Consider the following 26776-nt stretch of genomic DNA (forward strand, 5'->3'; position numbering starts at 1 on the left):
TTTGTACAGTCAAGTCCAGGTGTATCACCTGGAGTCACAAACACAACTCACTAACGACAAATGCCCAGGCGGGGGGCACTGGGGTGGCTCAGCTGGTTAAGTGTCCAACCTTGATTTCATCTCAGGTAATGATCTCAGGGTCCTGGGACCAAGGCCCATGAGCCTGCGCTGGGCTCTGTGCTCAGCGGGAAGTCTGCTGGAGAGTATCTCTCCCTCTCCCTCCGTCCACCCCCTTACTGTCTCTCTCTCAAATAAATGAAAAAATCTTAAAAAAAGATAAAATGCCCCAGCGGCTGTGGCAGAGAAACTGCTGATCCAAATCACCCTTGTTTTATAGGCCACAAGAAACTCACATTCACTCACATTCATTCAATACATTTAATGATGACACTCAAATTAATTATGTATAAAATAAGACAAATTCTGGTAACTGAAGTCTCCTTTATTCTATATCATCCTATTCAAATTTTATTGTTCTTACACCGGAACTATGAAATGCTTAAGACAGATCACTAAATAAAAATAAAAAAGGGATCTCCATGCAGAAAATACATTTAATAAATTAAAGCAAAAGCGAAAGACCTGGGGAGATCCAAGAGAGCAAGGCAAGCCTGAACCAAAAATGCCTGTAAATACCCAAGGAGCCAGTCTTTTGAGCCTCATTCTCTCAGCTTCTGGTGACCATATTTAGTAATAAGCACATCAGCCAAAAAGGCCAGGAAAAAGTTTAATGGTTTAAAAAAATAAGCAAACATGGACTTATTTTGTAGTGCGCAAAGTGCTAATCTCAATAGATCCATTAAAATAAATTTTTGGAATTAATATAAGTAATGGTCACTCAATCTAAATTGTTAGACATAGAGTGTATAGTATTGTGTTATTGCTAGTGTTTTAAATTGTACAAACAAATTCACATACTTAAGTAGCTAGTTTCTTAAACTTAATAGAAAACTTCTACAATCTCAAATGCTTACCATCGTAAACATGTTAAATATAAATAATTGTTTAAATGTTCTAAGAGCCATGGTCCTAAAGCTGGTCACTTCAAAAAGTATAGTAATTACAGCTTATCATAGTAACTATATAATGTATTACACTAAACAGAACAGTTATATACATGAGCCAATGTAAAGTAAAGCTCAGGAGTCACAAAAATGAGGGGATCACTGGACATCTATTTCCAAAGCTTCCACAATGTGTGCGGCAGAAGGGCGATCTTTAGGATCTTCATTAGTGCATACAGAGAAGAGTTCAATTACTTTCTGGTACGTTTCATCTAGTTCTTCCATATTAACAGGAGGCCTCGTCCCCAGAGCTGCATAGTATGCTTCATCATCAAAGTCACTTTCATCAAAAGTTTGATCTGCTCAAGAGGAGTTGACACAAACAAAATAACACTAAGTCATGGAAAATCTTAGCATCTGCTCAAACTCACCCTCCAAAACAATAGCTCGTCACCTGGGAGACAGGTGGTCTCTTCCATTACCCAGCCATGGCAGAGATGAGCTACCGTCATGGTTTACAGGTCATGAACCCTTCCCTTCTTACTACATGACAGCTCTCCAATTCTGCTGGCGAGGGGAGTTTCCAAGGAAACTTTCTGCTCTGCAGGATCTTCTCAATTTATCTCCCTATTTATTGTCAATTAACATATTTCTCATTTGTAGGAGATTAAACTGAGATCGTGCCAAATTAGTCCTCATTAATATAATCCATTATTTCATGCACTAGATCAAACAACTTCCTCTTTTAAATTTTAACTTAATAGAAAGATGAAATATAATTTTATCAGCTAATCTTAGTTCAAAATGAAGAGACTGGGGTTTATAGTAAAAATATGTAGTTATACCTTCATCGTCATCATCTGGGAGATTAATGTGTGGAATAGACAAAGTCATCATTTCCCACAGAGTCAGGCCAAAGGCAAATATATCTGCCTTGTCAGTAATAATCCCATTCTCTTCCAAAGCTTCTTTGGGTTTCCAAGGCTCAGTGCCAATGTAACAGGCCTCAGGGTCAGTCACTGAAACAAGTAAAACATAAGAATGTCGGTCTTTAGGGCAAACACTAGAAATCACTAAGAAAGGCAACCAACCTAAAGAAAACTGGATAAATGTTTTAATGGTTACTAAATGTAGGTAATAAACATGAAAATACACTCAATCTCAGTAAGAATTACTTTTTCCTTATCAAATTGTAAAATATTCAAAAAGCCGGCCAGTTGGCAAGGGTGTAGAGAAACAGCATTTCTCTTAGAAGGTGGCAGGAATTGGGGTGCATGAGGGGCTGGCTCAGTCATTTAAGGATCTGACATGCCTTCAGCTCAGGCCATGATCTCAGGGTCCAGGGATCAAGCCCCAAGTGGGGCTCCCTATTCAGCAGGGAGCTTCTTCAGATTGTCCCCCTCCTTCTGCCCCTCCCCTCTCTTAAAAAAAAAAAAAAAAAAGAAGTGGCAGGAATATAGAATATAGATACCACAAAAGACCTCAAATAGCCAAAGCAATCTTGAGAAAGAAAAACAAAGCTGGAAATACCACAATTACAGATTTCAAGATATACTACAAAGCTCTAGTAATCAAAACAGTACGGTACTGGCACGAAAGTAGACACACTGAGGGACAGAACAGAGCCCAGAATGAAACCATGCTTATATGGCTAATTAATCCATGACAAAGGAAGCAATCAATATATGGTACTAGGAAAACTGGACAGCAACATGCGGAAGAATGAAACTGGACCCCTTTCTTATACAAAAACAAACTCAAAGTGGCTTAAAGACCTACATGTGAGACCTGGAATCATAAAATTCCTAAAAGAACACACAGGCAGTAATATCTTTGACATTGGCCTTAGCAACATTTTTCTAGATCTGTCTCCTCAGGCAAGGGAAACAAAAGCAAAAATAAACTACTGGGACTACACCAAAACAACATACTTTTTTTGTACAGTGAAGGAAACCATCGACAGAACAAAAAGACAACTTACTGAATGGAAGAAGATTATTTGTAAATGATATATCTAATAAGGGTAAGTATCCAAAATACATAAAGACTCATAAAACTCAACATAAAAAAACCAAACTATTAATTAAAAATGGCAAGAGAATCCAAACATTTTTCCAAAGATGACACACACACAGCCAATGGGCACATGAAAAGATGCTCAACATCACTCATCATGGGGAAACTGCAAATCAAATTCACAAGATACCCCCTCACACCAGTCAGAATAGCTGGTATCAAAAAGACAAGAAATAACAAGTGTTGGTGAGGACGTAGAGCAAAGGAACTCTCGTATACTACTGGTGGGAATGCAAACTGGTATAGTCACTGTAGAAGAGAGTATGGGGGTTCCTCAAAAAATTAAAAATAGAATTACCATATGACCAGTAATTCTACTACTGGTATTGACCCAAAGGAAATGAAAACAATAATTCAAAAAGAAATATGCCCCTCTCAGTTTACTCTAGCATTGTTTACAACAGCCAAGACCCAGAAGCAACCCAAGTGTCCATCAATAGATGAATGGATACAGAAGATGTGGCTTACACACTTGTACATATATGCCTGTGTGTGTACATATGTATGTACACACATACACACACAATGGAATATCATGGAGCCATTAAAAAAAAATGAGATCTCACCATTTCCAACAGCATGGAAGGACCCAGAGGGTATTATGTTAAGTGAACTAACTCTAAGAAAGACAAATACTATAATTTCACTTATATGTGAAATCTAAAAAACAAAACAAATGAACAAACAAAACATAGAAACAGACCTATAAATTCAGAGAACAAACTGATAGTTGCCAGTGGGAGGGAAAAGTGGGTAAAAGGGAATGGGAGGTACAGATTTCCAGTTATAGAAAGAATAAGTCACAGGGATGAAAGACACAGCAGAGGGAATAAAGATGGTGCTGTAACAGCGCTGTATGGTGATAAGTGTAGTTATACTTATGGTGAGCACAGCAGAACATACAGAACATACAGACTTGTCACTGTTGCGTACCTGAAACCAACATAATATTATGTGTCACCTATGCATTAATTTAAAAAATACATATAAAAACTTTAAGAAGGGGTAAGAACTGTGTCCATCCATTTACCTCTATATTCACAGTACCTAGCACAATACCCGACTGCACTCAATACAAAAATATTTGCTAAATCAATCAACCAATCTAGAGATAACCATTGTTAAAATTTGAGCTTGTCACAGAATACCTTGTGTATAATCTACATGAATATGTCTCCTATTAAAATACAAAACATAAAAATAAGTTTTAAAGATTTAGATGTATTTTTTCCCAACTTGTCTTAATACATATATATTTAAGTGCTATTTTAGAATGTGTTCGTTTCACTTAATATATCTGGACATACCATTCCTACAAATATAAACCTATGTAATTCTAATGAAATTCTATTGTGTGGTGGTACAGTAAATTAAATCATCCCTTACTGATGGACATTCACTTAAAATTCTGCAGTCTGTTCTGCTACGAAACATATTTTTGTAACACAAATTAGTGCAGAAACAATGAAGTATAAAAAGATTAATTTTGTTTCCCCATTACCTGTTATTTTTAAACTTCCTCATAAAGAGAAAGCCTTTGCTCAAGAGACGAAAAATGCCTTCTCTTAATGCACGACTGGTCTAGCAGCTTTAAGAGCTGCTAGGCTCACTCTAACCTTAAATTGTCTCCTGAAGCTGAGAGTTCCAGTAAAGGAGCTGCCCAGACACATCCCCCAAGCTTGCCAATATTTTTTTTTTTCTTGAGAAAGCCAGATCAAATTTTTAAATTTTATTTTTTTATTTTGTAAAGATTTTATTTATTTGACATCACAAGTAGGCAGAGAGGCAGGCAGAGAGTGGGGGAAGCAGGTTCTCCGCTGAGCAGAGAGCCCCATGCGGGACTCAATCCTAGGATTCTGAGATCATGACCTGAGCCGAAGACAGAGGCTTAACCCACTGAGCCACCCAGGTGCCCAAATTTTAATTAAAAGTATCTATTGAAAATAAATGCCCTCAAGGAAGTACAAACCCAGGTTTATGTTTACTCAGGATGGACTGAGGCTGAGGGTCAGCCAAAATTCCAAGTATTCGTATTTTTATCAGGATCGTTATTGTTTTTGTTTCTGCTTTCCTTTTAAAGCTACATGGGTTTTGATTTTCTGTCTCAATTCTATTTCCTCTATAAGCCTATGTCTCCTTTGGTTTTGCTAAGTTAATATATCAGGTCATTATTAAAAATACCTACTCTGGGGGTACCTGGGTGGCTCAGAGGGTTAAGCCTCTGCCTTCAGCTCAGGTCATGATCTCAGGGTCTTGGGATGGAGCCCTGCATCGGGTTCTCTGCTCAGCGGGGAGCCTGCTTCCTCCTCTCTCTCTGCCTGCCTCTCTGCCTGCTTGTGATCTCTGTCTGTCAAATAAATAAATAAAATCTTTAAAAATAAAATAAAATAAAAATACTTACTCTAAAAAAAAAATACCTACTCTGCCCAATTATTTCTTTTGGAATACGTTCTTGGGAATGAATTATAGGATCAAAGGGCATTTTGAAAGGGTTTTCTTCTTTAAAAAAATACCCCTTTCCAAATTGCCCAGTGTAGCAGTTACCAGTGCTGTTCATCAAGTAGTTCATACTCTCTCCCCTCAGGACACATGGCAGGATTGCACTCTCTGGCCTGTCAAGCTCAGATGGAGCCAACTGCCTGGTCCTGGCCAGCGAGTTGTGAAAGAGGGGACTTATGTCATTTCTAATCTTGAGTATCTGTTAACGCAAGACTTTCTAGGGCAGCACTTTCCAACAGAACTTTCTGTGACAATAGAAATGCCCCATATCTGCCTTGTCCAGTATGGTAGCCAGTAACCATACATAGCTACTGAGCGCTTGCAAAGTGGGTGGGTGGGCTGCGAACGGAATTGTTTAAAATGTTAAAATATTAATTTAAATAGCAAGATGTAGCTAGTATCTACTGCAGTGCACACATAGAGCCTTTTTTACCCTCCATACATACAATGATGACAATATTCCATACAATGGATGTTCGAGCACCTTAGGTCCTCAAGTGAGCATGCGTGGAATGCAGCCATCTGGACGTGCAGCCTGAAAAAGCCTTGGTTGTTGATGCCGCTGAGTTTTTGAGGGTTTGCCGCCAAAGCACAACTTAGCCTAACCTGAATGGTACACCAATCGTACTTCTACATCGCGTATGAGAGTACACGTTAAAGCTATCCTATCACTCGTAGTAGCATTGAGAAATTTGTTAAAGAATTCTTCATAGTCATGGCTTTTTTAAAAATTGTATCTAACTTTGGTCCTTCTTAATCCCAATATTTAGGAAATATTTACTTACAATTTTTTCCACTTTTTTTTTTTTACATCCTCAATCTATGAGGATGAGCGTGAGTATGGAAAACAGCTTTATTTTTCTAAAACATCCAGACATCATCATTTATTGACTCAACCACCTCTTTCCCACTAATACTAAATTGTCACTTTTATTATAACAAATTTGATATATTTGGGAATACCTGACTTTATATTTTTCTGCCTATTTTCTCATGAGTATCACTGCTTTAATTACTGTGGCTTTATAATACTTCTTAACATCTCCTTGGGAAAATTCCTACGGGTCATTCTTTCATAGAATTTTCCTGGCTCGTTTGAACATATATCAAGGATGAACTGTTAATATGTTTATGAACTGTATTACATGTTTATAAACTATGAACTTTGACACATTCTAAAATAAAATAGATCATATTGGGATAATGCAGAATTTATGGGTTTTTTAATTCATTCACTTTCTGCTTTCTGTTTTTTAGGGCTTCATTTTTTTTTTTCTGATGAGAGCTGAATACTCAAACTTAATTTCATAAAGATTAAATAATGAAAATGTTTTAATCTGTGTAGTGTTGACAATATCAAATAGGTTTTGGTTTGTCGTTACATTCTCCTCATTTTGTAAACATTTATGTAGGTGGAATTTGATTTCAGGTAAGAATTATTTACAAATATTTTGAATTCCTAAAAAATGCAGGTGTTTTGTTTCTAATCGTGTCATTAATTTCTAGATTTTTAGTGCTAACTGACATAATGACTGTCAACCATTAGGCCACTTATACTATTATTTTAAATTTTTTTTTCAGTGTTCCAAAATTCATTGTTTATGCACCACACCCAGAACTCCATGCAATACTTCCATTTTTTGTAATCTGAGGTTTTCTCTTATAATTTATGTTCAATTTTAATAAATACTTGGACGCATAGAGAATGACCTTATTATCTACTCAGCACTTCTACATCTTAGTTTTGTCTATCTGTTCTATTAAGAACTGAGAAAATTATGCTAAAAAAAAATCTTATTTTTACTGTTACTGTTTCACAATTTCTCCTTTAATATTTGAAAGTTTCAACTCTGCAGCAGTTATGTAGCCTAAAGGCTTGTAATAGGCCTACCTTCACGAATGATTACAGACATCTGTATAAAGTTGCTCTATTCATCTTGGTTTTTTCCTTCAACCTAACTCATAGATTATTTTCCCTTAGTTAGAAATTAAAGTGTGCAAAAGTTCTTAACAGCATTCGTTAATCTTATATTCATATCAAGAAGCAAATTTAAATGTTATTTATTAAATAACATGTTGAAAGCAAAGGCTTTCTTTACAAGGCTGGCTTTTGGTTCTCACCGAGATCTTAAATTCTCTGAGGATGTATTTATATTAGAGTGAAAAGAATGAGTAGAGAGACAGGCCAAGGGACAAGAAGCAGAAGGCCTTTAGTAGCACCCCACTTTCCTACTTCTACCCCGTTTCTACCAGTTTCTCCAATCTTGTCACTAAATGAATTCCTTTATAAAACCTTATTAAAAGAAAACTTTGTTTTCTAGTCTCAGATCTTTTACCACATAAAAATCCCAATCCTGGTTAGAAATAGTTCCTAAAGTCACCTTTGGTTAAAGTAGATGTTAATAAAAATGAAATAATTTACATTATGGGTATAGTGGGGGGGCGCTGGAGGCTAAGTGGAAGAGAGGAAAGGAAGGATACTGTTTACTGTATACTTTTTATACATGGTTTTTGATTTGTGAAGTACATAAGCTTATCTATTAAAATACATAAAAATAAGAAATTTAAAAACTGCATAAGAATAACATTTAAAAATTCAAATATTACTGGGGCGCCTTTGTGGCTCAGTCAGGTTAAGGTTCTGCTTTCTGCTCAGGTCATGATCCCAGGGTCCTGGGACAGAGCCCCCAGGGAGTCTGCTTCGCCCTCTCCCTACCGGCTATTTGTGCGCTCTCTCTCAAATAAATAAATAAAATCGTTTAAAAAAAATAATAAAAATTCAAACACTACTTACCAGTCATATTTTCATCCAATGGTAGAGAGACTCCTACATCACAGATTTTAATTGTTTCAAAATCACCTTTAATGACAACATTTGAAGACTTTATATCTCCATGAAGCAGTTTCTTTTCTTGGTGTAGATACTAAAATAGTGGGAAATTTAACACATCTGAGCAAACACATAAACTGATAAAAATATATATGATAACTTTCAAATACAAAAAAACAACTGAACTCCCTTCCTGAACTACATGCAGGGCGATCTGTCCATCATTTCAGATTACTCAAAGTCAGACAAGAGAACATCCCAGGTTACTCCAGTCTGCCATACTGAGCAGACATAAGGCGGCTTTGGAAATCAATGTCTGTTTATAGATAAGCTAACTTTTCCTTTTCAAATGCATTTCATACTTTTACAGCAAAAGGGGATACTGTGACTTTAAAAATATATCACAATTCTATTTGAGACTAGTAAGTTTTAGAAATGAATTTGGAATCTTCAAAATGAGGCACATTTTTCACAAACAAGTTGTCAAGATGATGCAGATAAGGGCATTAGTTACAACAAGAAGAGGAAGCAGAAATATCATCTAAGACTAAGAGTTTATTTTACACATTAACCCTTAGTAATGATACTCACCCATAATCAAAAATAATCCTGCCAAACTCTTATTTGTTCATTCATCAGCATTTGAGCAACTACTCTGTGAGCTGCTTGAAACTAGTGCAGAGACAATTTTGGTATATACTTTCGAACACCTACTGTGCTTAATTTAAATGTTGATCATAAATTGAGTATACTCAAATATATTTATAGTGAAATTTATTAATTCTACTATCCATACATAAAGTTATTTATTAAATAATTCAAATGATTAATTTAGCTTATCCTATCCATTTAAAATCAGTTTTTCTACATACATATGAAAATATGTACTTAGAAATACTGCTTTTATGCAGTTTCATATTTCACAAGTCAATTTTATATGAACTCTTAACATGCAACTTTGACGTCAACACCAATACATGCTCCACTTTCCAGTCATCCAACAGTGTTCCCAAGCTGCCGTTTCTCCTGTTCGGTTACCTACCATAACAAATTCTTTTCCTTTTGTTGTATGTATTCAAAGGCACAACAATTTATCTGACAACACTAAAAGAGCTTTTTTTTTTTCACTTGACTTATAGATGTATATTGATATCCAAAACTTAACATCTCACAAAGCAATCTTTAAGAGGTTTGTTTACATCCACAGAGGATTAGGTTATCCACACCCCCCCAGGAATAATTACTAAATTTGTGTTAAACTGATTAATCCTTTTAACCAAACCTAACATATGATCTCTATAAACAAAACTACCTGACTTGGATTATTTCAGGCTCTGTAAAGGCCTCAAACAATACTCTGCTCATCAAGATAAGGAAGCCCTGCTAGCTGCAGTATGAGTGGATGAAGACTTTCACTTAGCACATCTACTTCTTTTGGGGAAAAAAAAAAAATCCCACCTTGTAATTAGGTATGTAAGATAGTTCTTTTATGTTCCACAAAAGCCATTTAAAATATAATGGCCTGCTGGGGCGCCTGGGTGGCTCAGTGGATTAAGCCACTGCCTTCGGCTCAGGTCATGATCTCAGGGTCCTGGGATTGAGCCCCCGCATCTGCTCAGAATCCCTGGTCAGCAGGGAGCCTGCTTCCCCCTCTCTCTCTGCCTGACTCTCTACCTGCTTGTGATCTCTCTCTCTCTCTCTCTCTGTCAAATAAATAAATAAGTAAAATCTTTGGGAGGGGGGGAACCAAACAAACATAATGGCCTGCTTACCTTTAACCCTCTCGCCATGTTCAAAGCAACTTTTAAAATTACGGCTGCTGGAAAAGGATCTTGGCTGTCTTTATTTCGTTCTTCTATTAAGTCATTTAGAGACTTTTCACCTCCATATTCCATAGCAAGACAAAGACTGCCATCACTGGCTTCAGTGAAAGCACGATAACCTTAAAGAAAACAGGACATTTTCTTACAGGAATAGGAAAAAATAACAGTATTTAAGTTTTTTTACAGTGATGTGATTGGAAACTGACAAAATACAATGAAACAATTATTTATAAAGTTCGTTCAGTAGATACAATGTAAAATGACTTCAGTGTTTGCCAATAGTAACACAAATTAAAATATTTTTAAATGTTCTATGCCTCCCTAAATATAATGGTTTCACTAGTCTTATTTACATTAAAGATGAAAGTAAGGAAATTATCTAAGTGAAGGTCATTTTATATTCCTGAATTCTCTACAGTGCCAGCATCATAATGAGTATATCTAGTCCCATTAAATTTTAAAAATACATAAGCATCTAAAAATATAATTCTTATTTTAGAACATTCACAATAATCTGGTTCTTGCCAAACTCCATCACCACCTTCATTTTGACTGGTCAAGAGACTGTATAAACTGTTTCTGAATAAACACATGCACTACTTCAAGATAAATTTAAACTTACCTACAATGTTTGGATGATGGAGGTTTTTCAAAATCTTAGCTTCATCTATGAGTCTCTTTTGATACATACTTTGATAATGATCATTACATCTAGGGTTAATCTTTTTCACAGCCCAAGGAGAATGAGACAAACCTCTGGGAGATCTTAAAAAAAATAATCAAACAATGTATGGAAACAATAATAACATAATGCATTTCAAATGACTAACAAGAACATTCAGATTTTAGAAAGGGTTCAATAATAATTTGTTTAAAAATTTTTTACAAATATTTTTGACTCCTGGGACACCTGGGTGGCTCAGTCACTGAAGCATCCAACTCTTGGTTTCAGTTCAGGTTATGATCTCAGGGTCATGAGATCGAGCCCTGCATTGGTTCTGTGCTCAGTGCACTGTCTACTCAGGACTCTCTCTCCCTCTCACCATCCCCCACCTCCATGCACGCTCTTTCTCAAATAAATAAATCTTTAAAAAAATTTTAAAATAAAGTATTTTTGATTATCAGCACCTCTGCTACATATTCTTTTTAATTGGAAGATATATAGCTCATATATCTATTAGTTACAAGAGAAGTCTGATATCCATTGCTGAAAGGGAGGGGTTAAAAAGAGACAACTAAAAGGAAAAAGATGAACATTATAAATTCTAAACTTCAAAATTATTATACTATTTTCTAATTTTTTCCATTTCAGCATGTCAGACTACCAACTACTTATCAAACATTTAACTATATGTACCAGAGGTAAGTTATAGAATGCTAAGTAATAAAGACTACTATTCAAGAAGTTTAAAGAAGAGATGTATGAGAAACATTTGGCCCATATATAATTGTGCAAAGAGTAACAGACTGCTCTTCACTGACAAATATTGTGCCTCCACCGTAACCGATCTGTCCAATACCTTCCACCATATACTCAAAGACACAAGCGTAAGGAGATAATAAACACAAATGAGAAAAAACATAAACTGTCTGTTTTCTAAGAAGCGTCAGTCATTTTCAGAATATTTAAGGGGAAAACAGGTGGAACAAAGTCAGGGAAAAGTTACCTGATAAAGTAGGTAGTTATTCATGGGACAACAGCAAATTAAGAAGGAAAAAGTGTATGCAGCATATGGGCAGGAAAGCTAATAAAAGAGCCTCGAAAGTTAGAGATAAAGCATTTTACCATAAGAAGATAAAACAGACTAAACAAAGAATCAGGAATCCACTGTTTTTTACTAACTCATGAACATGGCTCCATGATTGCAGGATCTTTTTTTTTTTAAATCAAAAAACATGCACTCAAAGGATGACTAGATTTCTTAATTCACATCCATCTATCTATCATAAGTCTATCCAAAGTATTCTTAAACCTCCAGTTTTAGATAACAATAGCATTTAAGGATGACCTCTTCCATGTGATTTTATTATGAAAAATATATTTTTCAAATTTCAAAGTGTACCCCTCAGCTTCTGAAGATTTAGAATTCAGTGAACAAATCCATCTTCACCTTTTCCACAACATATCTGAATCTACCGAACATCAAGAACATATTTATGGGGGCGCCTGGGTGGCTCAGTGGGTTAGGCCTCTGCCTTCTGCTCAGGTCATGATCTCAGGGTCCTGGGATCGAGCCCCGCATCGGGCTCTCTGCTCAGTGGGGAGCCTGCCTTCCTCCCTCTCTCTCTGCCTACTTCTGATCTCTGTCTGTTAAATAAATAAATAAAATCTTAAAAAAAAAAAAGAACATATTTATGAAATCTGAATAAAATATTTTGCCAAGCTAAAAATTGATTCATTGAAAAGACAAAACAGGCAGAGTTTTAAAATGAGATTGCACAAGGGAAAAAATGAGACCCAAATAATATTGCCAACAAAAATAGAGACATAACCACAGATTTCTCAGAGATAAAAATTATAAGTGAATAAATACTAAAACTTTTACCCCAATAATTTAAAGGACAAAATGGACAAATTCTTAGAAAAATCTAAGAAACCTGACAAAAGAGAAAATGTAATCAAGAGTTTAAAATATTCCCATAAAAAATACAAAGCCTAAATAATTTTACAGGTCAGTTTACTAAACTTTCAAGGAACCTATCATTCCATCTTACACAAATTGTTCCAGGGAATAGAAAGAAAGGGGGCTATGAATCTAGCATAACCTTAATAAATCAAATAAGGACAACAGAAAAAGAAAAATCACAAACCAATTTCACAGACATAAAAATCTTAAATAGCAAAATGAATTCATCAGGTTTATTAAAAAATAATAATGTGTCACAACTAAGTTAATCTAGGAATCTAAATTTGATTTAACATAAAAAATAGACTTCTTGGTTAAAAATATAGATTTCTAGCTTATACATACACAATTAATTACGATCTGTCCCAAGCCCCATTAAAATAAGAGAAAATGGGTATTTTAAGACCGATACCCAATGAGAGGGATAGAAATAATGAAAAGGAGACAACAACATACTTTCGGAAGCTTAGAAGAGCATGGGGAAGCCCATGACAGTAACAGACTAAACAGGCCTACTGACCTTCTTGAAAGTCACTTAAAAACAGGTGAATTTCTAGACACACCCTCCCCGATTCTGCATCAGCTGCCCAGCTATTCCCCCAGCTTCTGAACACTGGAGACCCACTTTGGAAGGGTTAAAGCAGAGAACTTTAGCCTGAGGTTTACTGCCATAGTTGAGAACTCGTGAAGCACACGGGAAGAGTAATCCATGACCATATGCATATTAAATGCTGAATGTGTTTTCACATGTGTTATACCGGTTTATTAACATCCAGACCAGGATGGAGAGCACTTATAGCACCCTCAAAAGACAGGATGCCAACTGAAAATGCAAAATGTTAAGATAATTAATGAAAAACAAAACAGACAAAAATGAAAAAATAGAAGTATCAGAAGATGAAGTTGTTGGAGAAAGCTCCCAGAAATCAGAGCAAAAAGAAAATGAGCCCTGCACCCAAAAAAGAATAATAGGAATTCCAGATAGAGAGGAGAATAATGGGGATGAAAATTATCAACAAAGTAATTTAAAAAATAATTTCCAAAGATTTAAAAGTAAGAATTTTCAGATTCCAGAAGGCCCACACCCATGTATCTCATTGTGAAATTTCAGAACATGGTGACAAACAGAAGATCATACGAGGTTCCAGGACAGTGGGAGGGACAAATAACCTAAACCAGATTACATAAAAAGCAGCAGCAATCAGAAAGGCTTCAGAAATCTCAATAGTAACACTACAGGCTAGTAAACAATGGAACAATGACCTCAAAATTCTAGAGGAAAATTATTTCCAAATAAGAATTCTGACTCAGAAAAACAAAAAGGCCCATTCAAGAATGAGAGTAAAATGAAAACATATTCATAAATGCAGATTTGCAAAAAAGTTATTTCCTGTACGTCTTTCAATGGGGAGCTACTACGTGCCCTCAGTCAAAATAAAATATAAACCAAGAAGATACAGAAAAACAGAGAGCCCAATTCACCAGAGAAGTGAAGGAAATCTCTACCAGTTAAAAAAAAAATCCCGGGTGCACAGGGCTATGTTAGGAGGAGTGGTAGGTCAGTAGGTGACTACTATTGTCAGTATCAACAATGTAAAGTTTTCTAATTAAGTCTTGCCTACAGTAGAACTTTGTTGGTAAGACACATTTTACATTTAAGGATATTATTTTAAAGGGAGGGGAAAATAAGACTAGCCATAAATCTGTGAGAATTTTTTCTTTCAAAATAACAAGCTTTTAGGCACTAAAAAAATGAAGGTCTAAAAAACAAATAGCACAAGAACACACTAAGGGGGTGTTTAAACTACAAATATTCAAGAATAGCCATTTAGTAAAATAATTGCTATGCTAGTCTCAATTCATTACCTTTTTTATTGAAGAAAGCATTTCTATTTGGAAACAATATAAACCTAGATAAAGCTAACAATATGCTGGTAGTCAGCCTGATTCCAAGAACGCAATGAGGAATATATATTGACTTAAGTTATTTGCCACTTAATAAATAAAAGTACAGAGTAATGGATATAAGAAACAACTTTAAAAAAATGTTTATTGACACCTATAATTTCACTCTTCTTTTAACACTATTTTCCTACTTTAAAATCAAGCGTATACCCTTTTTTTTAAGGTTTTAATTTATTTATTTAATAGAGAAAGAGATTGTGTGTGTGTGAGCAAGAGAGCACAAGCAGAGGGAGCAGCAGAGAGGGAGAAGCAGACTCCTCACTGAGCAAATTCCTTCTCCTTTAATAATCTATCAGTAGGAAGGTAAGAGAAAAGTTAACCAGACAAAACTCTGGCAAAGTTATAAAAGGCTTCTAAGACAGGAATATAGCAGTCAGATAAGACCAGGAACATATCTGAGATCAAAATATTTGAATTTTCATCTTCCTTTTTGTCTTCAATTACAGGGCAACTAGGGTTCCATGTGAAAAGTTTAATGTGGAATGTTATACTCACCTTTTCATAAGGTAGACGTTTACCCCAGTGCCAAAGCCAAGCTTCTGCATAAATGGAGAGGCAGGAATATTTATACATGGAGTTGAACATAATGCTAAATGTCAGAAAGAGAAATAAAAAAATATAAAATGAGTATTTGAAAAGACCTCAACTAAAGCATAAATTGGCATAGTCTTCTAGAGAGCAATTTGATACTAACTACCCTAATTTTAAGTGGAAACCCTTTGACCAAATCTACTTTTGAGGCCCTGTCTTACAGTAACACCGAAGCACGGGTCAGCAAACAGCCTATTTTCGTTTGGCTCACAAGCTAAGATTTGTTCTTAGATTATAAAAGTGTTGTTAAAAAACAAATAATAATAATCCACAGAGTCCCTATGTGGCCCACAAAGCCTAAACTATTACTGTATGTTGTTTGCCAACTGTGTACTACAGCATGTGTGCAGACATCATACACACACATGCATGCACACATATGTATTTGAATATTGGTATTTGATTTTGTGACTGCAAAAAAACAAAAGCCTAAGTAGGCATCATTAGAGTCATAATTACACTCTATCTGTATTGCAGAGCTTTATGTAGTCATTAAAGAAGATGATATTGAGGAGTTCTACTTTTGTTCATGGAACAAATGAACAGCCTTCTTGCCATGAATAACTAAAACACTTGACAAAATGTAAGTTTTCAGACATTTGACGACAGGCAGAGCAGGGTTGTGAACTCTGAGTGAAGAGAAACAATGATGTGAGTCCTATCATAGCCCTAACTTGCTGTTTTAAGGCAGTTTCTGGGCTGCAGTGCAAAGAAACACAGCCCAGAAGTCTTGTCAAACTCAGGAGACAGAGATCAGAAGTCCAAGAGACCTAAGTAGCTAGAATTTGTGGAGTAGAGAACTATAGGGAGCCACAAAAGGAGAGAAAAAGCTCCAGAGACCTGAAAGAGGTCTCCCTCTTTTCAGTGTTGGTTATAAGCACATCCAATGGATAGACCCCCAGACCCACCCCCTGCCAAATCAGGGAAGACACCAAGTGTAAACAGTAGACTAAACAGCTCTCAGAGAGCACACGGGTCCAGGAATGGTTCAGTTACCAACAGCCAGGGTGTGGTAACTCAGTTAATACCCAGGGCATTGAATAAAGTCCTCTAAACAGTCCAGCTAAATTGTAACCCAAGGAAAAGGTTTACAATAAAGCTTAAAAGCAAACCTCAAAAAAAACAAGCTAATGTGCAGGTAATGTTAACTGGACCATCACAAAACCACACAGTCCTCCAAGGAATAACGAAATCTAGCACTCGACAATGTAAAATATCCAGCAGCCAATAAAAGAACCACCAGGCATGAAAGAAGAAATATGACCCACACCAGGAGAAAAATAAACCAATGGCAATATACCATAAAATGACAGTGATGTAGAATTAGGAGGTAAGAACCTTAAAATAGAAATCTTAAAAATATGCTCAATAATGTAAAGGAAAATGTGAGTGTAACAATAAAAAAAAGATGTAAAAAAGCTTCTAATGGAACTACAAGAAATAAAAAAGACAATGGATAAGAATTAGAGCATCTAGAGATGCTGTTAGAGATGCATCTAGAGAAGAAGGTAACTAAATTTTAAGACAAAGCAACAAAAACTACCAAAAATGAAGTACAGAAAAAATATATAAAAAAAAAAAAAAAGAAATAATCAGCAAATTTTGGGACAATGGCAAAATAATAGATTTGATCCAACCACAGAGAATTACATTAAAGGCTGTCTAAATACTGTTGTCCAGTAGAATTTTGTCATGATGGAAATGTTCTATATCTGTGTTTTCCAGTATGGTAGTCACTGGCCACATGTAGTTACTGAGCACTTGAAAAGTAGCTAGTACAACTAAGGAACTAATTTTGTAATTTTATTTTTAATTCATTTGAACCTAAATTTAAATCACCACATGTGGCTAATGACTGAACAGTCCAATTAAAGGCAGAAATTGTCAGAATGGATAAAAACAAAACAAGACATAATTATCTGCTATCTATTATAAACTCACTTTAAATATAAAAACATAGATGAGTTAAAAGTAAAAAGTTGGAAAACATCCTATTCAAACAGTAATCAAAATAAAGCTGGACTGGTTTTATCACATAAAAGTGAACACATATCACATAAAATGAACTTCAAAGAGTACAACACTGGATAAAGACATTTCATAATAGTAAAGTGGTAAATCATCAAAAGAAATAACCATCCTAAATGTAAAAGTATCTAATAACAAGCTCCAAAATATATAAACAATCACTGTAGCACTCAAAGGAAAAAGTAGGTAAATCCACAATTGTGGTTGGAGATACCTCTCTCAAAAACAGAATAAGTAAAATTGGTAGAGATACAGAAGACCTGAACAAAACAACTTAAGACAATCAACTTGACCTAATTGATAGTCATGGAACACTGTACTCCTACGCAGCAGAAAGCATGACCTTTTCTCTCTCTCTTTTTTTTTTTATTTGACAGAGATCACAAGTAGGCAGGGGGCAGGGGGAAGCAGGTTCCCTGCCGAGCAGAGAGCCCGATGTGGGGACCAACCCCAGGACCCCAAGATCACGACCCAAGCCAAAGGCAGAGGCTCAACCCACTGAGCCACCCAGGCACCCCAGCATGACTTTTCAAGTGCCTGAAGTGTTCACCAAAATAAATAAACCTCAAGACAAGAAAGAAAATGTAAAATACCAATATCAAACATGAAAAAGGAGATATCACTACAGATCCAACTGACATTAGAAGGGTCATAAGGTAATAAAGAGAATATCAAAGATAACATTTTGCCAGTATATTTGACAATTTTAAAGTGAAAAACTTTATTGAAAAACACTAGCAAAGTTTATACAGAAGAAATAGATAATTTGAAGATCCCTATGCCCTTGTAAAGTCACTGTTAAAATCTTCCTTCTGAGAAAACTTCAGGCCACATACATGGCTTTACTATCAGTAGAAGAGGAAAAACCAGTTAAGGAAAAAAAAAATTATCAACTCCACATATACTTTCCAAGGAAAGAGAAGGAAACACTCCCCATCATACTTTATGAATATAAAATATGCTAATATCAAAACCAGAAAGACATTCCAAAAAAAATAAAAGACTATACAGTCCAATATCCCTTATGAACACAGAAAATATTAGCATACCGAATCAAACAATACATAAAATACACCAGGAGCAAACTGACTTTACCCCAGGAATGAAAGGTTGGTTTAACATTTGAAAATTAACATAAGTTACATTTAAAGACTAAAACAAGCAAACTATCTCAATGGATTCTGAAAAAGCTCTTGACAAAGTTCAACATCCATTCATAATAACCTTCAACCTGATGAAGGCTAATAAAAGGAAATCCCTCTCCCTGATAAAGGATAACTGAGGACACCTGGGTGGCTCAGTGGGTTAAGCCTCTGCCTTCTGTGCAGGTCATGATCTCAGGGTCCTGGGCTCGAGTCCCGCACTGGGAGCCTGCTTCCACCCTTCCCCACTGCCTGCCTCTTTGCCTACTTGTGATCTCTCTCTCTCTGTGTCAAATAAATAAATAAAATCTTTAAAAAAAAAAAAAAAGATAACTGAAAAACCTACATCTAACATAAAACTTCACTAGGAACAAGGGAGGTATGTCTAATTCACACCTCTTCTATTAAAAAATATACTAGAGCCAATGAAATAGGGAAAGAAAAAAAGAAACTAACACAGACTGGTTAAAAAAAAAAAGTAACACTATCTTCATATATTCATCTACAACAGTACCAACTATGTATGTAATAGCCTAAGAAACCCATAAAAAGCTAATAGAAGAAGTGACAGCACAGTTGCAGGACACAAAGTCAGTACACAAAAATCTACATACTAGAAATGAACAAGATAAGATTTTCTCCTAAATTATCTTCCAGAAAATGTATAATTTTAATCATTTTTGTATGATTAAAGTGGAGATCAATTTGCATATGAATATCCAAAAGCTTTTTGTTGTTGTTGTTGAAAAGATTACCCTTTATTCACTGAATTGCCTTAGAAATTCTTCCCCCACAAGAGCACTGCATGTACCAGAAGGGGAAAGCTAAAGTACTTCATTCTAAATCGGTTAGAATATCAATAAAATTATCCACTAGATGGCCAAACCCTGGCCTACAAAACAAGTCTTATTAAAATCAACATTCCAAAGAGGACTTACGCTAAAATTGTATGTGTATGATAAATAATAATTAAAGGATCAAACTCTAATAATGATAAATAATAATTAAAGGATCAAACTCTAATAATGCTAAGACATTTCTATAGCAATAACAATGAAAAAAGATTTTATATCTCACCAGATTTCTTTTTTTCAGATACTTTGCTTGGTGTCTTGAAATTATTGATTTCTTCCATTGTAATAAACACTTTAGGTCCTATGATGAAAACAAATTGAAAATTACACTGCAGTTATACAGATTACAACTCTTATTCATGAAGGAAAAAAACCCTGTAACACTGTAACTCATTTTATCATATAAACATAAAATCTGAGAACTGAAAAAAACCATGACAAATATTTAGTCCAATTTTATTTACAATGAGAACACTGAGACCTAGAGAAGTAGAACTACTTACCCAATGTCATACTATTAATTATTAGGTTTTTATGCTTGTGTGTTATTAAAAAGTAATATACACACTAGGGGAAAAAAAGTTATATATGAACTTGGTTAAAAAATAAAAATCACCTAGTACATAAAGTTTCCCTCTCACTTCCCGGGGGTCATTGTTAACAGGTCTTTCATACATTTTAGAGAAACCATCTGTGCAAGCAGCATTTATTCAGAACAGCCAAAAAGAAGAAGCAGAAGTATTCATCAGATGATGAATAAACAAAATAAGGCATACAATATACACAACAGAATATTATTCAGTAATAAGGAGGAGTCCTGATATATACTACAGTATGAATGAACCTTAAAAAGATTATGCTAAGTGAAAGAAGCCGGACACAAGAGGCCACATATATGATTCCATTTGCAGAAGATGTCCACAATAAACAAATCCACAGACAGAAAACAGATTAGTAGTTGACAGGAGCGGGGGAGAAGGGAGAACACAGAGTGACTACTGGTGGGTGTGGGGTTTCTTTTTGTGATGATAAAAGTGTTCTAAAATTGGGTAGTGATTTAATATACTTAATTCAGACTATTCCTAAACTTGCTGCATCATATATTTTCAGAGAGTAAGTTTAATAATATGTGAATTATATATCTCAAAAAGTTATATAAAAATTATTTATCAACAAAAAATATACATACTGTGTATACAAGCAAGTTAATCCAAGCTTTTTATTTCTTCTGTAATACATCTGTTAAAGAATCCTTTTTTATAAAAATTTTAAATATTACTTTTTCTTTATTAAAAATAGTTTGGTTCATATTAGATTTATTGTAAAGCAAACTGTCACTACATGTCTATAAGATTGTTTGGTTTGCCTATTAAAAAAATTGGGAGGCAGATTAAGGGTTTGTATCCAAAATATATAAAGAACATAAAAAAATCCAATTAAAAAATGAGAAGACTTGAATAGACATTTTTCCAAAGACATAACAGATGACCAAGAGGCACATGAAAAGATGCTCAACATCACCCCATCAGGGAAATGCAAATCAAAATCACAGTGAGACATCACCTCACACCTGTCAGAATGGCCAAAATCAAAACCACAAGAAACAACATGTGTTGGTGAAGATGTGGAGAAAAAGGAACTCTCATGCACTGTTGATGAGAATGCAAATTGGTGCAGCCACTGTGGAAGACAGTATGGAGGTTCCTCAAAAAAACTGAAAACAGAACTATTCTATCTTCCAGTAATCTCACTACTTGGTATTTGCACAAAGAATACCAAACACTGGGTGCCTGGGTGGCTCAGTGGGTTAAAGCCTATGCCTTCGGCTCAGGTCATGATCCCAGGGCCCTGGGATCGAGCCCCACATCGGGCTCTCTGCTCAGCAGGGAGCCTGCTTCCCCCTCTCTGTCTCTGCCTGCCTCTCTGCCTACTTGTGACCTCTGTCTTTCAAATAAATATATAAATCTTTAAAAAAAAAAAAAGAGTACCAAACACTAATTCAGAGGGATATATGCACACAAATGTTTACTGCAGCATTATTTATAATAGCCAAATTATGGAAGCAGCCCAAGTGTCCATCAGTAGATGAATGGATAAAGAAGATGTGGTACAAATATGTAGTGGAATATTACTCAGTTATAAAAAATGAAACCTTGTTGTTTGCAACAACATGGATGGATCTAGAGAGTATAATGCTAAGTGAAGAAAAATACCATATGATGTCACTCATATGTGGAATTTAAAAAACAAAACAGGGGCACCTGGGTGGCTCAGTGGGTTAAGCCACTGTCTTCTGCTCAGGTCATGATCTCAGGGTCCTGGGATCGAGCCCCACATCCGGGCTCTCTGCTCAGCGGGGAGCCTGCTTCCTCCTCTCTCTGCCTTCCTCTCTGCCTGCTTATGATCTCTGTCTGTCAAATAAATAAATAAAATCTTTAAAAAAAAAACAAAAACAAAAACAAACTGGAGGTGGTGAAACAAAGACAAACCAAAAAACAGACTCTTAACTACAGAGAACAAACTAATGGTTACCAGAGAGGAAGGGATGAGATAGGTGGAATAGGTGAAGGGGATTAAGAGTACACTTATGATGAGCACTGAGTAATACACAGAACTGTTGAATCACTATATTGTACACCTGAAATGAATATAACACTGCATGCAAATGACACTGGAATTTAAAAAATAATAATAAAATAAAATAAAAATTGGCAGGTAGAGAGAACATATGTTTAAATTTTGAATAGAGCTCTTAATAAATAGTATTTTTAAAAACTCTGCCAAGAAAAATCACCTCAAAGGCCTACCTTTAATTGTCTATTAATGAGAAGTTTTTTTTTTTTAATTAGTTACAATCACCACTGTTTTCAGATTTGCCTGAATTTTGAACACCAAAGATCTGCTCTTCGTGCAAAAATACCCTAATTTTATCAAGCGAAACATTTGACTAAAAGGAACGAACACATTTTTGAGGACATTTGAGGTCTTTCAGGAAGGATAAACCATTTTAACAGAGGGGGTTGGAGGAGCTACTTCCACTTGGGAAATAATTTCCCCATATGGTTCTGATTGCCCTTCTTCCATCTTCATTCATTTGCCCTCAAAAGAAGTTGTGAAGGAGCACTCAATGAGCTTCTAAGATTCCTATGTACCTATGAGAAGCCATTCTTCATTCACTCAGTCAACACACAAACTTATTGAACATGTATTATGCACCAGGCACTGTTCTAGGCACCGGAGACCCAACAGTGAACAAGACCCAAACAAACAAGACAAATACAGAAGATAATGGTATAGGGGCTGGGGAAATATACAGCAGTGAGGTGAGACAGGAGCTCCTTTGAAGGAGCTTGAAATTTGAACTGGGGTGGTCAAGGGAGGTCTCCTTGAGATGTTGTTTAAAAGAAGTAAGGGAGCTAGTCCATGCAAATATCTAGGGGAAATCTGCAGGACAAAAGTAGTAAATACAAAGGCCCTGAGGCTGAAAGTATTCAAGGGAAAGCTAAGAGGGCAGGGCTAGCAAAAGGGAGAAAGAAATGAAGTCAAAGAGATTGGGCACCAATGAGAGCAAACCAAGTGCGGCACTGAAGGCACAAAGACCTCATCTTTTCTTCATAGAACATCCGTCACAGTAAGGATTTCAGCTCTTGCTGAGAAAGAGGAAGATATTGGAGGGTTTTACAAGGAAGAATGATATACTCCATGTTGTGTTTCGACAGGATCCCTCCCGCTTGTGTTTATTAACAGAAGGGGAACAAGGACAGACACAACATTGCAGTAATCCAGGAGAGATATGGTGGTTTGGATCAGGATGGTAGCAGTAAAGAGATGGTGAGAAATGGTTGGGTTCTAGACGTATTATGAATCTGGAACCAAGAAGAATTCCTAATGTTTGGATTTTTGTTAGGAATGAGAGAAAAGTCAAAGACAGCTCCAAGTTTTCAGACTGAGCAACTGAAAGAATAGAGGTACCATTACTCAGATCAGGAAGTCATTTTTTTTCTTTAAACTTTTTTTTTTTTTTAAAGATTTTATTTATCTATTTGACAGAGAGATAGAGAGCATAAGTAGGCAGAGCAGCAGGCAGAGGCAGAGGGAGAAGCAGGATCTCCACTGAGAGGGAGCCTGATGAAGGGCTCGATCCCAGGACCCTGAGATCATTACCTGAGCTAAAGGCAGCGGCTTAACCAACTGAGCCACCCAGATGCCCCAGGAAGTCAATTTTGAATACCTGATTAGACACCTGAATAAAAACGTGAAATAGGCAGCTGGATAAAGGTCTGGAATCCAATCTGAAGGTATAAATTTGTGGCATATCAGTATATACATATGGTATTAAAGCCAAGAGACTGGTTAAGATCATCTAAGGAGTAAGTGAAGATAGGAAACACAGAACTCTGAGGAATCTCAACATGAGAGATGAAGAAAAGAGTAAACTGACAAGGAGCCAGAAAACTAGGATGCAAAAAAATCCCACAAAGTGAGGTATCCTGGAAATTTTACTGCCTTTTAAGTCTCATTGCCCTTTCCCTCAGCTTAAAGAAGATCTGATCCTCAGAAGCAGCATAAAATCTTCCTCCAGCTAAAAACATCTAAGTTTAAACAAGGCTTTTAATATTACATTCTAGAACACTCGAGGACTCAGTCCCGCTTCCCACTACAGCCTACTTGCACCTAAAAACACTACACCCTCTCCATCTCACGGTTGTCTGAGCACCTTCTGTTATGGCAAAATAGTTCAGGCCTCAGGCAACTGAAAGATGGTTTCTAGCCACTAGTCCAAACTCACAGATTTGATATATGTAATCTATATACATATAGATCTATCTCTTTCTCTATATATAAATTGCTAAATAACCACAGTGTTCTGAATCACAAGGTTTTTACAAAGGTAGCAGCATTAAATTGTGAATATCTTACATGACGATACATTAGAAATGAAAGTATTATGACTGTGGGCAAAATTTCATTGTCTATGGAGTATTTAGGAGATTTTTTTAAATCAAGTACTGTTTAAGAAGCAATATTTAAGAATTAACAGAGCTCAGCAAGTTAATCAAAAGATCTATTGGATCAGATGTCAATAACTTTGGTATGTGAAGCCACTGTAGGACTAAACACATGGACACTAGTGGGCAGAACTGAAGTGTATAGACAGGCAACAACAACGAAAAAAAAAGAAACAAAGAAAAAAGAAAAAGCATAAATACAGAATTGGTAACGATAATGAGAAAAGGAAATAGAGGGGGAAAGAAGCCTGAAAAAGAAAGGCAAAGTTCTGATCGGATTATTTCTAAGGTTCTGCACGCTTTACATCCCAGGGCTTCCTGGAGGTAGAAGCACAAACCGTTTACCCACCCCGTCTGCTCCCTCCCACCCCCCATCCAGGAGCTTCCAGAAGGCTAGTAGTTAAAATCCTTCTTCCACTAGCTCAGTCACCTCACCTGAAAACTGGAAGCAACATTAGACGTGAAGTTCAAAGAAGGGAAGCGTGCTTTCTCAAGAACCCTCTTTTTCAAGCCCTACCCTCTCTGTTTCCACCAGAAATCCCTCACCAATTCCAGCCGCCCCTAAGAGCTGGAACTGAGATTCACTGGGCGGCGGTAAGAAACCAGCGTTCCCACCAAGCGCAAGCCTGTGTCCGGATCTGGTGCATCTAAGAGGTCCCTAAACCCTGGGGTCTCGCCTAGAGCAGAGACCCGGGCCTCTCGGCGTCTGTCTGTGAAACCAACCGTAAAATAAGGGCAACCCGCTAGATCCTTGGTCTTGTCCTACGGATCTTCCATAAACAGTACAGACTGTTAGGCTTTACTTCGAGGAAAGGGCAATTTCTTTCTTGAAATCCCCACCCTACCCTGCGATTCAGATGCACACGCGGGTTTGGGTCGAAAACACTTTTCCTAAGGAAATTCCCCGTTGAACGCCACATTCCCAACGTCACCTTTCCCTCTGGGCCCCGAGCTGTCACCAAGCAAACACAGAGACCGCGGCTCCAGGGGGTGCGGGGGCTCTGCCCCAAGCCCGGCCCACGCGCGGTTAGGGGGTCCACCAAAGCCCACCTTACCGCAACCGCGCCGGGGTGGAGCGGTCCAGGCTAAGGCTGTCTTGAAAACGGATCCCGAGTGGCCCTCAGCACAACCGCGGGCTGCCTCAGGGCCCGCCACCCGCCGACACGAGCACTCCGTAACAGTCGTTGGGACCGGACCCTCCCCGCTTTCAAAACCGCGCGCGCCGCCCTTGCACGGCGGCGAACTACGGGGCGGCACGAAGGACATAACAAACCGTATTCGTCGTTCTCGGCATTCCTCCTCCCCCCGCCCCCCGCTGGCTTTTCCTATCTCAGCCATTCCATCTTACTATCAAATGCCGACGCCTTGAAGACAAACGAAAGAAAGAAAAGACAAACTGATTTTTACACATCCTGTCAGCCATTCAGAGGGACAACTTCGGTTAAAAAGAGTTCTATCTTAAGGCCGAAATTCTTCCCCAATTACGAACCCCGTTCTTAAAATGTGTAATGATGATTATATAAATTTTATTAGAGATTGATTTGGCCTTGACACACTCTAAAAACGCATTAATCTAGAGTAACAATCATTTTTGGCTACGAAGACAAACATACTTTGAAATTTTGCTAACTCTTGCGATTACCACATTCAATTTGTTTATCTCTTTCTAGAGCATCATTGGGAGGGCACTACCATTGGCGAAGTGTGTGTTGACTGTCCACTGCATGGTATGGACTATAGTAGTTATACAAGAGGCACAAAGATGATCAAGTCATAGAATGACCTGCTCAGGAGGAGCTTGGACTCTATGGGGTGGGAGAAGGGGAGGGTGAGGAAATGCCCTAAGAAAACACACACACGCATATGCACACAATATAATACAAAAAAAGACTATTTTGTAGGTTATTATGATCATAAACCCCATCTTTCTTTTTTTTAATTTAAAATCAATTAATTAACATGTAGTGTATTATTAGTTTCAGAGGTGGAGTTTCGCGATTCATCAGTTGCATAAGACACAGTGCTCATTCCATCATGTGCCCTCCTTAATGCCTATCACCCAGTTATTCTATCCCTCACCCACCTCCCCTCCAGCAACCCTCATTTTATAAACTCCATTTTTCAAATGAGGACTCTATGGTACAGAAAGGGTCATTTACCTAAAGTCACAGAGCTAGTAAGCGGTAGGATCAGAATTTGAACCCATGTTGAGCTTAGACTTCCTCTTTAACAAATGTACTCAAAATCTCTTCCAACACATACACATGCATACACACTGAGACACACACACACCCACCCCTCCACCTCCAGCGCCTTCTCATTTGGGCA

General features: G+C 36.8%; 1 protein-coding gene across 4 annotated transcripts; it reads right to left on the reverse strand.

The window, feature by feature from the left end:
* Window positions 1-421: 421 nt before the first annotated feature.
* PBK (PDZ binding kinase) lies at window positions 422-25660 on the reverse strand. 4 transcript variants are annotated; one of them, XM_004775121.3, is made up of 8 exons: window positions 25504-25660; window positions 19663-19740; window positions 15320-15413; window positions 10855-10997; window positions 10182-10351; window positions 8374-8503; window positions 1850-2023; window positions 422-1363 (listed from the first exon to the last, which is right to left on the reverse strand). In XM_004775121.3, exons 2-8 carry the CDS (start codon window positions 19718-19720, stop codon window positions 1164-1166), a joined length of 969 nt encoding a protein of 322 aa, XP_004775178.1. In that variant the 5' UTR covers window positions 19721-19740; window positions 25504-25660; the 3' UTR covers window positions 422-1163. The 4 variants fall into 4 exon arrangements, with proteins under 4 accessions (XP_004775178.1, XP_004775179.1, XP_012902621.2 ...); XM_004775122.3 differs by having other exon boundaries at window positions 25499-25652; XM_013047167.2 differs by lacking the exon at window positions 25504-25660 and adding an exon at window positions 20056-20130.
* Between the last annotated feature and the right edge of the window lie 1116 nt (window positions 25661-26776).

The sequence above is a fragment of the Mustela putorius genome, unplaced genomic scaffold, assembly GCF_011764305.1.
Source record: "Mustela putorius furo isolate JIRA1106 unplaced genomic scaffold, ASM1176430v1.1 tig00000242_pilon_pilon_pilon, whole genome shotgun sequence".
Classification (NCBI taxonomy): Eukaryota; Metazoa; Chordata; class Mammalia; order Carnivora; family Mustelidae; genus Mustela; species Mustela putorius.